The 14,104-nt window shown below is 41.0% G+C and overlaps 1 protein-coding gene across 3 annotated transcripts in view; it reads right to left on the reverse strand.

Moving 5' to 3' along the window:
- FHOD3 (formin homology 2 domain containing 3) overlaps nucleotides 1-14,104 on the reverse strand; it is a 407,490-nt gene that overhangs the window by 43,774 nt on the left and 349,612 nt on the right. For all 3 annotated transcript variants that reach the window (XM_075142372.1, XM_075142371.1, XM_075142373.1), the window contains 2 exons: nucleotides 13,023-13,181; nucleotides 4,211-4,393 (listed from right to left, as the gene is read on the reverse strand). In XM_075142372.1, coding sequence (XP_074998473.1) covers nucleotides 4,211-4,393; nucleotides 13,023-13,181 — 342 coding nt within the window. The remainder of the gene's footprint in view (nucleotides 1-4,210; nucleotides 4,394-13,022; nucleotides 13,182-14,104) is intronic.

Consider the following 14,104-nt stretch of genomic DNA (forward strand, 5'->3'; position numbering starts at 1 on the left):
TCTTCGCCCAAATTATTACACTCTTTATGAGCCAAGAAGCCAAAATGAAGCTGTTACTTTAGACCAAGAGGCAAAATACCTGAGAACTTCACTTTCTTGGAGAAATACAACAGGTCATTCAACAATTGTGGTGATATTTTACCATAAATAAGAGCACAAAGATGAAGGAAACATACATTTCTAGTGACTACAGAACAATTCATGTCTTGAAAAGAAAAGAATATGGCAAATTCAAGACAAATTAAGAGATGGCATAGTGAGCAAAGTAATTTATACATCAGAGGAGAGGTGCTAAATAATCCAAGACTTTATCAAGTTAAACTAAAAATCAATAAACTGCTGCACAGAATTCTTTGAATTGCTTTAAAGTCAGGGTTGATTTAGTTTGTTTTGTTGCATTATGGGGATGAATCACACTGCTCTGCATCTGCTGTAAACACAGGCTTTTGAAATATTTTACTTGTATCAATTTGCAACCTGTTAAACAAATCATTCCTAAAAGATTAATTTAAAACATTCTGGAAGTGATTAAAAAGGTAGCATAAAAGGCTTCCAAAGCAGGCCATACTGTAGCCCTTCATTTAGCTATTTACATGCAAATTATCCAAGCTTAGACTTTCTTGCATATAGTACACATTTATAATGACTCTTTATTTTTCATTTTATTGTAGCATTAAAAAACAATAAAAATCAGTGTGCTAGATACTGTATAATCAGATGAAATACCCATTCTTGCTCCCTATAAAACTCACCTTCTACCTAAAGAGGGCAGATACATAATGCAGAGCTACCTCATATCCTTAGATACCACGTGTCCTTATTTACCATGTTCTTCTTTTTTACCTAGAAATTATGCGTGAATGAAATTTGAGGATTGGTCTGGAATTTCTGGCTGCGAGACATCTGATAATGCCTGATAAATGTTTGATGCGCATGCACAAATGAACTCAAATATATGTGTGCAATGAATCCTATGGTCCTGGGAGAGGGAGGATGTAGCACGCATGTTCTGTACAGCTATCTGGCATATGCATTGTTACCAACCTGCTATACTGGTAACAAGTTTAGCTTCCTGCACCGATACAAGTTCACATGCATGCTTTTCTGGGAGGGGTAAAAACTTAGCTGGGATGGGAACTTTGAGATGACCAAAATGTAATTTGCTATATTTGCATTTAATCAAGACTGGCCTGCATAAAGTATCATACTCTTTTAAAACAACAGAAAGTATCAGGATCATACTGTAAAACTTAAAAAGCTCTGATGCACTTTTTAAAATTTTCAGACAGCTTAAGCATCACTCAAAAGTACAATCTTTTTGGACACTTATTTCTCTAGCACACTGTCTCCAGGGAGACTAGAGTCAGGAGTAATCTTTCTGCTCAGAAGAGAATCTGAAGCAAGCCCTTTTCTTTACCAGTTCTACTTTTCTCATTTCTACACCTGCTTATATTCATTTAGGATCCTTTAAAGTTGTCAGCAATAGGGATATATTTGCCCACAGTGACCTTAAGAAAAAAAAGTATCTAATTTAGGACAACTAAAGATTCTATTCCTCTTTCTAAGGCCTTTAAAATCCCTTTGAGATAATGAAGTTTGACAGCATCTGCATCATAAATAGTTCAGTACAAAGAACTAGCAGTAACACAGTGTAATTTTTCAGAACAATCAGAAGTCTGAAAATGAATATTTAAAGTTGAAACCCTACCTCTTTTGTCTATGCCTTTAAAATATGATACCAAAAGAAAGGTGAGAAAAATTACTGTTCCACTGATGACCTTCAGTAGGCATACAGTACCTTAGATACATGTTAACATTTCAAAACATTATACACATTATCAAACAGATCATTTGGAAAGGGTTTTCCTTTTTTGTTTTCTGTAAAGAGCAGAGAACGAGTATTCGTTCATCCAGTTCAGCCCCTCACAGTCCGAGGCTGCTCCCTGTACCTGTAGCTCCAGGGTACATACAAATGTACCCTGACTTGCTTTAGTTAATTAAATTAAATCCAAGAAAGATTACTTCCTTCATTACGCCTGGAAAGCTTTTCTACAAACATGAACAGTATCTCACTTAACCCTTTTTTTGAACAATTTCACGATGTTTTTCTTTCAGATTGTCAGAGATGGAGCTAAAATCTACTTAGGCAAAACTCTCTTCTCGGCTGATTAGCAAGAGTCTCATGAATGAGAACCCCAGCCTTACATCAACAACTCGGGTATTTCTGTTGGACAGATATACACTGTTGGACATAATGGACCATCTAAAACTTCCAGCCTCATGGAAATAATAGTAAGGTTCATTCATTTCTTACATAAAATATATGTGTGACTCGATAAATAATAGGAGTGCATTCTGAACTGTTATGAATTTTCCTAATTTTAAAATAGATTTTAAAAAAATCAAGCAAATGCTGGACAAAAAAAATTATAAAAACCGTGGAGGTAAGTGATTTGGCACCTAAGTTTCACAAAGGGTTTGCCCATTTGCAGATGGATCTTCTGCAAAAACACAGTTTCAAGAGCAGAAGAATGTTAGCAGGTCATGGGACTCTTTTATTATCATAATCATTAATGCAAACTACTTCATTTTTTAATTGGATATGCTCATGGTATCTTATATCAGTCTAAATAACGCTTATGCTGACTGGTTACTTAAACTCTGACTTTAACCTTTTGTTACTGGAGAGACCCAACTGCTTGCCCTCTCTTGCACCTCTGATGTCTGATCCTGTATCTTCCTCTTGACCCAAGCTGTCTCTCATATCTCTGCTTGTCTCCTAGGCTTCTTATCACATGCTCCTCTTACTTTAGCAGAGTTATCATATGTTATTTCCTGTACCATTTTATGATAAGTACTGTACTTAGGCCTATCTACCTTTCAACAGGGATAAAAATCTTGGTCCTATCTTCACTCTAGCCATCGCTTCTTGAGTAATTTAGGTATTTGAGACTTTTTATACTAACATCCATTCTGCATGGATTTTAGCTGGCAATTCATTAACTTTGTGGTATAAGGTATAAACATTACAGGATCAGCAACAGGAAAACTCAGAATTTCTTTAGCTTTTAGCAGTGCTTCAAATGTTACTTTTTGATTGAGAGGAAGCTAGAAATTCTAGGTATAGACATAGATTAACAGCTACAGCTAACTCAGCTCACATGAAAGGAACAATTTAGCCTTGTGGTAACTTCAAAGCAGAATAAATAGCTGTACCAGAGTAAAAAAACTGGCAAAAAAAACCATTCAGGCCAGATACAAGTATTTTACGTTTTACAAGTCAGAAATGTAAATGTCTAAGACTAAAATGTCATAATTAAAATGCATAAGGCATTTTCAGAAGCATGTCCCACTTCTCAGAATCCATATCACACAAAATTACACCAATTTTTTAATATACACATTTGTGCACAGATACACGTACAAAATTAATATATACAGGAGAGAGTTGCCTGAAGAGCAATGCATGGGGTATGCACCGGAAGCGCAGCCAGGAGGTTCCTGCGCTGAGATTCCTGAAAGAGCTTGTGAAAGTCAGCAAGTAGCTGAAATCACCTACACAGTTTCATTCTGTCTCACCTATGCACCAAAATTATAAGCTGCCATTTTGAATTTTTTATCTGTGATTCATCATACATGACAGAAACCCAATTATAGTGTTCTCTGAATAAATGCCATCCACGAAGAAGGTGGCAACAATTGCCTATGACTGAACTGAAAAGAGCACCCCTGAAGGATGCCTTATCTTCTGTTTATAACTTTGAAAGAGAGTTATAAACAGAAATAACTTCAATGGATGGTGTTTTCCTTAGTTCACATGGATGCAAGATCAATACTCTCATTTTACGATGTGAGGCTGAATACTGTAGTCCTCATTCAATCTTTATCCAAAGAAAAATTCTTACTGCTCTGAAGTAAGAATTTCCTGCATAACAACATCTGGAGAAGATGTGGTAAGGATTTAGCCCTCTTCTTTGTTCCAATATCATTACTGCCTAATTAAAGGAAGGAAGACATAATCTCTAATTTTCTTTTATAGAAGGAACAGATTATGAAGGATGATTTTAGCTGTTTCCTGGTTGGCCACCGAAACAAAAGCGACCCATTTGCTGTTTCCTCAAAATATACGCTCATATAATAACAAGGTCAGGGAAAGATTAAGCAAAGCCTTGGAAGAGTCTCCTCCCCTGCCTCCCTGCTCTCCCCTCACCTTTTCCACTATCTCGTAGTCCATCTTGAAAGCCCAGAGCTGGAGCCTGGCAGAGAGTTCGCTGATGGAGGAGAGGGTGAGAAGGAACTGCTCGGCGCTGCCCAGCGGGACGTCGGGGTTCGCCAGCTGCGCCTCCTGGATCTTTTGCTTCTCCTCCTCGGTCGGGATCATGGTCAGGATTTTCTGCGAAAGGAGACAAAAGGCAGGCGTCAGCGGTGGGGCCCAGAGGCGTGCCAGGGCTGGACGTAGCGGCACGGGGATGCTCCTGTGGCAAGCGCTCCGGCAGCACAGGCTCATGCGACGAGCTTCACCTGGACTTCGCCTCAGCTCCTGTCACACTGGGTGACTTTTCAGCAGCAATGGCAGAAGTCCCTAGTCACTTAGTCACAGACACCACTGCACAAGAGAGCAAAACAAGGCCTGCTATCTCGAACATCTGCAGTTGAAAAACACATCTGTATTAACATGCATTTTTTAAAATTTGTAGTCAGTGGATATGGTTAATCACGGGATCAAACACCGAAGAAAGACAGGGCGTCTGGTTAGGACTGAACTCCTCAGCTTTCATATCTTTACATCAGAACTGGCCACCTTTCTGCAGATGACATACGGAAGTGAGGGTAGAATGGGTGATACCTTTTGGCCCGTGATCTACAGCAGGTCAGACTACAGCAGGTCCCTTTTAGCCTCAACATCTACGAATCTTCCAGTGCACTTGTAGGTATACAGGAATAACTTGAGGACTCTTGTCCCCTGCTGTTCTCATCATTTATTATTTTTTGTCCAGTCTGTTTTGTTTTTTATGAAACATGACAACTACTGCAGCCTCACCCCCCAAAATTTCGCCCGAACTGAGGACAACTTCCGAAGGAGCACACATTGAATTTGAAGTTGTATTATGCATTGCATAACATATGGCCTTTTCCTCTTTTGATCTGAAAAGTCTAAAATATTGATGAAAAAGGATCTCAATATTTTCAGTTTCTGCTGTCAGTATGGCTCAAAACATTGATATTTTCCCTTTAATACTTGGATTTTACATGCTTGTTCACATGTGGCAGCTTTCCTTCTCAAAGTATTGCTCTCTGAGGTATTGCTTCTTAATTAGTTTTTAACATAATAAATGCATTTTAAAATGAAAAAGAAAAGCAAAACAACATAAAGGCATCAGATAAGTTGAGGTCTTCACCCTGCTGATCAATGCCTCATTAAAACAAAGCAGTAGATTTTCAACACGACTTATGTTTATTCATCTGAGGAATTACATGTTTTTGCTGTAGCCTTCTATAATGACAGAGGCTGTTTTGGAGGGGAGGAGAGAATAATAAAAATACAGCCAAAGAGCTATCAGACCTGCCAATCCAAACTACAGCCTTGTTCCAGCGCTGGACATAGCCAATTCATCAAAGTAACACAACTTTACCGATAATTCATCTGGCTCCTTGTACAGCGCTGGAGGTAAGCGTGGAGAGCAAGGGGCCTTTTCTGGTCAATCAGGCGAAGAACAAGAGTTAAGCAAGCAAATAATGTTCAAATTGTTGAACTGGGACTTATTTAATTTCAGCCACAGCATTTGTATTGCTGTCCATCTTCTTGTGCTGACTTCCATAAACATAAATAAAGAAGCATTTCTTTCTGTTAATGTTGGCTCTGCCATTCAGTTAAAAAAAAAAACAAACCTCCTTGCTTGGACACTGCAAGCTTCTACCTTAATAAATTAATATCCTGAGGAAAAAAGAAGAGGAGGAAAATCCCTCAATATACTCCGGTGCTTTTCCTTCCCCTGTCAATGACTGTTTGGAAAATATTCTGATGTACACCTGTTCCGACTGATAGCATTTGCGTATTGATTTTGAGATGTGCTATCCATGCATCCACCCATGCACACATGCTGAAATCTGTAACTTACGTCATACCTAACATCAAACTAGAGATTTATAAGTAGCTGCTTCAGGGCATTTCTCAGTGCTAAACCAATACTCATCTAAAAAAGCTCATAAAAAAGAGAGACTGAGTCTGAAACTCATAAGAAGAGGTGTTTCGCAGAGTGTCCTTTGAAGAAATCAGGCCTCCTAGTGCCTACTCCTCTCTTCAACAACAACAAGAAGCCAACACCCCCTCAGCTGAGCCAGGGCAGCTTGCAAATAGGGTCAATGAACATCCATACATGCAGAGCTTAGCAGTAGCCATGTGATGGATATAAAAACGCTTCTGAAGCATTTTTGAAGGCTAGCACTTCAGCAGTATTCTCAATTGCCTCCTACAAATAACTAGGGCTTTTGGCAGCTACCCAGGGATCCCACAAGTATTTTGTGGTGGTGCAGGGCCTTCACTCCAGAGATTCTGCACTGCTTTCGGGCATTTTAAAGAGAGCAATGAAACAGTAAGCTTTGTTTCCAAAAGGACTCTCCTCCTCCTTGAGCTTTATGTAAACACCACAAGCCAGATGGAGCTGACAAAAAGCATTCAAGTCCAAGTAGTGCAAGGCTGCTGTGCTGTGTACCATAGTGTGTGAAACAGAGAATGCCAAGCGAAAGAGCCTGTACAGCGAGCCAGCTGCCGAGGATCACCCCTGCTGCTGAAAGCCCTGCCTCGATGGGACCAGAGCTGCTGGCAAGTCTCACACCATCCAGGGTGCAACTGCCCCCGTAACAACGACTTACTCACCAGCACTTCTAATCTGCTTGGGCAAATAATTCTGATCCTCCTGGTCATCATCCTTGGTGTGCCCCTGAGCAAGTGGTAAAATGCTCCTATTCTTGATTTCCACTCTCTGACTAATTTGAGCCATTTGTTGAGCACTGGAAACTGATGAGTACACCATCTGCCGGTTTATTATTATTTTTATAATTATTATTTTTTTAAGCATCACTGACAGTAAAAGTAGTACAAAAACACAGCAGGGCAGAAGGTTACTGGCACCTGATGTGACCATTAAATCACAAATAGTTTTGAATCTAATCATTAGTTCATTACGCTCTCCCTCCTATGGCACTCGTCAGGTCGATTAAAGAAGAATTGGTCATCAACAAACTCTATGCTCATATCCTCTAATATGTGTGATACACATATTTCACCTCCATGTATTCTCACACAACTGTTTGGGCCAGAGACTAACATTCCGAGGAAAACCAGTGCACAAATCTTTTCATGGAGAAAAAGAAGTAATTTTTGGAGATCCTGTTTGCATAAGATAATGGATCCTAATTATTTTGCTCTGGACTGCTGGACTCAGCCACTTGCTTGAACTTTCAGTGAAGGGATCAAAACGTTTATTTCCTGGACTCAGCCATCCTGATGTATGACCTCCAAAAATTCCTAAGAGGAAAGCCTTACAAGGCTCACAGGGCAAAATTTATAACCCCTATATGCCCGAGGGTTACGGGCCCCAGTGTAGGACGCAAGAAAGCACCTAACCAGAGACTGCAAATAGCCTGGAGCCTCTGCGGAAATTAGGTGCTTAAGTTATCTCTTTCAAGAGATAATGGGGCTTCTCAGTGACGATGAGGTTGCAAGGGTGCCTTGGCTTTCATATTTGGTTTCAGCTGATTTTACCAGGCGAACAGTAGCCTGAAAAAAATGAGTAAACTAAGTATCTGGTTGTTGTTGAGTCCAAAGCTTTCTGTGGCTCGAGACCCACAAATTTCTAAGCTGCACAACCAAATATAGATTAGTGAGTATTTCATCGGATATTTGACAGGCCTCGGCAGACGATTCAGCTCCAAAAAGGCTCTCACACTTCAGCTTTCCAGGCAGCTATTGACGAGACACATCGGTGGTTCGCGTTACCTGCAGAAGCTCTAACAAAATATAAAAGCATATGAAGGTCAGGACTCCACAGTAAGTGAGGCCGCTTGCACTAATTTTATTTCAACTCTTCCAAAAATGATCCAATTCTGAGAAGGGACTACATCTAAAATGCCCGATAGCCACTGTAAATCAGGAACTGACAGCTGCTGCCTCGGTCAGACCGCTCCACTTCCTCAGCTCTCTGCTGCAATACATGAACATGCCATTACTGGTCACAGAAGCTGTAGAAGGTGTTTTGGTTTGCTGCAAGGAGTGGAAATGTAGCTTTTTTTCTTTAAATAAAGTCTGAAACTCATTAGGGGAACAATACTCTGACTGTGGGTGTACGGCCAGCAAGGCACCGTTGAGTCCGTTCTCTCTTCTGTCTAGACTTGTGAAAGGAGGTGTTCTTTCAGGTCACGCGAGCTAGCAGAATTTGAAACATCCCACCACACTTTTACAAAGCATCAGCTAAATAAACTGGAAACTGCAAATGCTGACGTACCGCGGCAACTATCAGAACAAAAACTTAAATATCTTGATTGTTTCCGAAAATCAAGTTTTGTTTTTTGTTTATACCTGTCACAATCTACCTTTTTAACACCAGGCTCTCATTTCTTACTCCTTTTTACATCTCAGGGCTACCCAGCCACTCCAGACACACGGACTTCAAAGTACTTAACAAATGTAGGTATGGAGGGCCTAGCTTACCTGGAGATTTTTTTCCATTTCAAATAGCTTTACTAAAAGCTATACCTACCAATGCAATGTAATACTGTGTAGCATCACAAAGCTATATTGTAAAGCACAAAGCAACCCACCTTAATTTCCTCACAGCATTACCCCAATTTTACTCTGCTAAATTAATCATACACTGTGGTATAATTTGTTTTCGATCCACGTTCCCTTACTGAGTAGCACTTTACAGAGGGACTCACTCATTTCCTTTACTAAAGACAAGCACCAAGGGCTGGTCTGGTGAACTCTATTCTTGCAGTTGCTCATGATACACTTCATTAAAATTAGGTGCCAGGATTTTAAGCTTGCCTCTTTTGCTTAGCTCACAGAAAGCCCTCATCCATGCTAAGCAGGCTGTTCTTTATCCTGCAGCGAGCTCCAAGTTATTTGAACACAATGAATGCCAAGCTTTCAAAGAAAGGAAAACACAACCAGTTTGGCAAATGTAAGGTGGCAAAAATTTTTTTAGCTGGATTGATGCACGCTTGCAGACACACATTGTGCCTTCCTTTGAAAATATGTTTCTAAAAGTGCCTGCTCTGCATACTAGATGGACTACATCTGCCTTTCTAGCACCATGGCCCATTTTCTGCCCTGTTTCACAGCTCAGGGGTACCTAACCACTTCAAATACATGGCCTAAAATATGCAACATACTTGGGGGCTTTAAAATACCTGGAGAATTTTTTCTCCTATCTTAGTTACATATTTGAAGTTAAAAAGCGAAGTATGGATTACTAACAAGACTTAAATGGCACAAGCAAAGCAGCATTCAGCAGAATGCAGGACAGTAGTGGAGGGTTTACTGGGTCACTATGAACTTGGTGATGAGTTGGGCTATCACAAACTTGTAGCCGGCATCCCACTGCATCACTGCCTTGTTGCTAGCACTACTGTCAGCACTACTTTAGTCCACTGTCCTTAAAGGAATTGCTAAGGTCAGTTTTAAGGTATCATTTAATCTGAACTTATCCACCAAGGTGCAGAACTAAAGCCACAGGCGCACTAACACAACAGTGACGATGCTCCTCAGCGAGCGACATCGCACAGAGCTCACAGCCAAGGCAACGGATGGCTCAGGTGACTTTATACTCTGTTGGTGCCCCTGCTCCATGCTGGTTCCCCTAAAAGCTGAAGATGATCCTACATTATAGCTTCTCTGAAATTTTAGCAGTGAATGTTATGTCCTCACTGCACACATCACATCTCTTCTCCTGCTCTCCTTACATCTCTCTCTTCTGCTTACTAGCCATGACATCTCTTCTGAACAATTAACTATGCAGAAAGGCTTTTGAGTACCCACTGTGACGCAGTTTTTTAATTAGACCAATTGCATAATCTTTTTCCATACCAGTCCTGCCTCATTCAACCCACAGATTAGCTATAAAGTATATTATATAGCAAATAATTTGCTTTATTTTGCTGCATTTTTATATAAATGAAGCTGATGCTTACACTATTACTGATTCATTCATCATCACTACTAATGATTTCCTAATATTCAGGAACTGTAGATATGAACTGGAAAACTTTCTAAAAATCTAGACTGAAAAGACAACCCCTGTTCCCTTTAAGCTAACTCTAAGGCTAAAGGCACTGAACAGATGGATATAGAGGAGAAGAGAAACAGGAAACAAAGCTTGCCTACACTGTAGATCAAAGGAGCAGTATGGAAAACTGAGGCAGGGCTCTTCTGAAAACAGTGGGACACATAATGATGCATTTCTGTATCTCTCCTTGCACCTCTTGGCCAATTCTGCATAGCTTAATCCAGCCCTCTACCTCGCTATAAACGTCTATCTGACTCTATAACAATGTGCTATAAGAAAAATCTGTAAATTGGGTTTTGGGGAAGGTAATCTGAATTCACTGCAGGGTTTTACCTGATAAGAAATAAATAAATATGGAACACAGAGAAAAAAAAGCTCTTTTCTCCATGAACATCATCCTTCCCAACCAATAAAGGCTTCATCCTCAAGGTTCAAAGTATTTGGGCTCTGGTCCATAGAATCATAGAATTATTTAGGTTGGAAAAGACCTTTAAGATCATCAACCTAAGAACCCTTTAAGACCCATAAACCTAACACTGCCAAGTCCACCTCTAAACCGTGTCCCTAAGTACCACATCTATATGTCTTTTAAATACCTCCAGGGATGGTGACTCAACCACTTCCCTGGGCAGCCTGTTCCAAGGCTTGACAACCCTTTCGGTGAAGAAATTTTTCCCAATTTCCAATCTAAACCTCCCGTGGTGCAACTTGAGGCTATTTCCTCTTGTCCTATCACTTGTTACTTGGGAGAAGAGACCTTTCAGGTAGTTGTAGAGAGCAATAAGGTCTCCCCTCAGCCTCCTCTTCTCCAGGCTAAACAACCCCAGTTCCCTCAGCCGCTCCTCATAAGACTTGTGCTCCAGGCCCTTCACCAGCTTCGTTGCCCTCCTCTGGACACGCTCCAGCACCTCCATGTCCTTCTTGTAGTGAGGGGCCCAAAAGTGAACACAGGATTCGAGGTGCGGCCTCACCAGTGCCGAGTACAGGGGCACGATCACCTCCCTGCTCCTGCTGGCCACACTATTTCTGATGCAGGCCAGGATGCCGTTGGCCTTCTTGGCCACCTGGGCACACTGCCGGCTCATGTTCAGCTTATTCCCTTTCTCTTGATTTTAAATATCAGAATGATCACATCAGGATTACTCACTTCCTTAGCTTCAAGCTGTGGACACAGAAGTCAGAAATCTCCATTTTCTTTAGCCTTGGGCAAATATATCAACAGTGTATCATTTCCTGGTTTCTGAATTCTTCAATTTGAAAGCTACCTGCGTATATATTTTAAATGAAATTATGGGTTTCTGGCAGCTAACGGAAAGGCCACCCAAAGGAGGGTGTGGTGGTACAAGGCACTCACAACTGTGGACACCACAGGTGGCTGGCAGATGGACAGCCCAGCTACAAATGTTGGCACTGGAAAGCGTAAGCTGTGCAGAGCAGCTGAACTTCTGTTAAGCGTGCCAGAGATGATACGTGGAAGATAATAAAGATGTGTCCTTCTTTATCAGCCATTTTATGTTGGACTTTGTATGGAAACACTGCCTACAGCACTGAGATCTAACTGGCGGTTTGTGAGTTGGGCTTGGCTGGAGGGGGGCTTCTCTCCAACACTTAAAAGCTTAGTACTGCAAACTGCAGTGGTGGGTACATGGGCTGGGCCGTGAAAAATTACTTTTTTAGTCTGATTTGTCACCTTCATAATATGAGTAAGGTATGTATATAGCAAATAAGTAATACAGCTTTGGGAAGAAACTATATTCTAGTAGAGATAAATTAGGCCTTGCCTTCTAGCTAGAACGATCTTTTGCCTTAAGTATTTCTTTTGCATATAACTGTTGGCAACTCCATTTCCATCCCAGCCAGTTTTTCTCATTTTCTTCTGCAGTCAGCACAGTGAAGGTGGAAAGGGGGAAATCATGAAACACAGTGCCAAACCACTGAAAGGTGACTGTGAATCAATACATGACCTCTGCAGCTCAGCCACTGGTTGAGATTTGTAGTTGTGCAGATTACTCTTACTAGACGATACAGACTTATTCAAAAGAAAAAAAAAAAAGGATTTGAAATGAATACAACCACAATGAAAAAAACCAGGGGAGCAGCAGGCTTCTTTTACACTTCATAGAAGAAAAATGTTTTGATAAAAAAAATAATAAACAGAGCTCATCTTGGATCTCGGTAAGAATATCTGCAAAGTCAAACATGTAATGGTAAAAATTACATCATCTGTAATCTTTATACCAACTGCTTTTCTTCAAACACCAGCAACACAGAAACGCTATTTTGAGCAGAACTAGTCATTGTATTTGTTTTCCATTAGATATACAATCTAGAATGACTCCAACAGCTAGCTGGGCATGAACTTTATTAAACCCTGTACCAGTTGCATCAGCCCTAGTAACTCACTGCCTGTTCTGGCTGCTCACAGTATTTCAGTCAAGCTCCAGAGGAACAGATAATACTCCAAAAATCTTGACAGGAATTAACACCATCATTACTCAGACTTAGACACAAACAAAGCAGAGAAATTCCACATTTACTGAGCATGCCCAACCTCAAGTGAATACTACATGCTTCTGAGCACATTACATTGATTTGAAGAGTTTCAACTCTCTGTCATGATATAATACATCCCCTTTTCCCTATTCCATGAAAAGTCTGGCCTGCACCATATGCAACATTGAAAAAAAAGGGAACATTGAAAATGCAGACTTGAAGACATCGACTACTCTTTCTTACCTCTATTCCTTCCTTGTTTAAGGCATATTCGTCAAAGTTCAAAATAGCAGTCTTGATAGTCCGGGGAGGGGGCAACACAGTCAAACCAATATTAATAGCGTTGCTTCGTTTTGAGTCCAATACAATGATCTCCTGTCGCTTCCCATCTGCAGCAGTTTTCTTGGTAAAGAAGAGAACAAGAATATTATTCCTCCAGCCTGTTTTATAAAGAAAAAGTCACTCCTTTCACTAATGACTTCCCCTACTCAAGGGTGCTGACACTGAATGTAAGTCTAATGCATTTATGGTCATCCAAAAAAGCTGAATTCTTCTACCACATCCTTGCTGGTATTAGCATGAGCTGCCAGGATTTAACCAGAGCGCTGAACGCAGTCTCAGATGCGGTGCAAAGCCCAGCTAACCTGATTCACAGGAGTCCCCGCGAGGGCTGGGAACGCTGCAGTTTGGGGCAGGAGTCAGTCTGAAAAAAGCCTGAAGCTGTCTCTACCATGCGAGAGCTCTGCCGTGCGGCAGGACCAGCGGGGCAGCAGCTGGGTGGCCAGTGGGCTCCGGGGCTCAATTCCCCCTTGGATGTGTCAACCCTGAGCGGCCACTGACCCTCTCTCGCCTGCGTAGCTGGCTGGGAAATACTGGGTGGTTCCCACCTGCCTGCCAGCACTCTCATGTGTTATAAATCCACTCTGGGCACTGGCAAAGGAGCTGTAGAGGCCTTTCTGGAGACACTGGCATGGTTTTCTGACCTCTGGCTGTCAGAGGAAGGGTATTCTAACCTTGCTGCTCATGGTATGTCTGTCAAGCCCTTCACAGGTGCAGAACAACTTCAGCCTTTCTGCTTTTTTCGAAGTTTTATTTGAGACCAGACACAATCTTTGGATCTTACCTCCAGTATAAACTACAGTATAAATAACAATGAAAGCACAAAGAACTAACAACATATGCTTTAAATTCCATTCTAGAGAAGACCCAAGAAATTTCTTCCTCTCTCTCCCCATCCTCATAGCAGCAAAATGTGAATGAACTAGTCGAGGTGACTCACAAACCATTTATATGGCATAATACAGTGTTGAACATGGTCTTTGCTT

The sequence above is a fragment of the Calonectris borealis genome, chromosome 2 (assembly GCF_964195595.1).
Source record: "Calonectris borealis chromosome 2, bCalBor7.hap1.2, whole genome shotgun sequence".
NCBI lineage: Eukaryota > Metazoa > Chordata > Aves > Procellariiformes > Procellariidae > Calonectris > Calonectris borealis.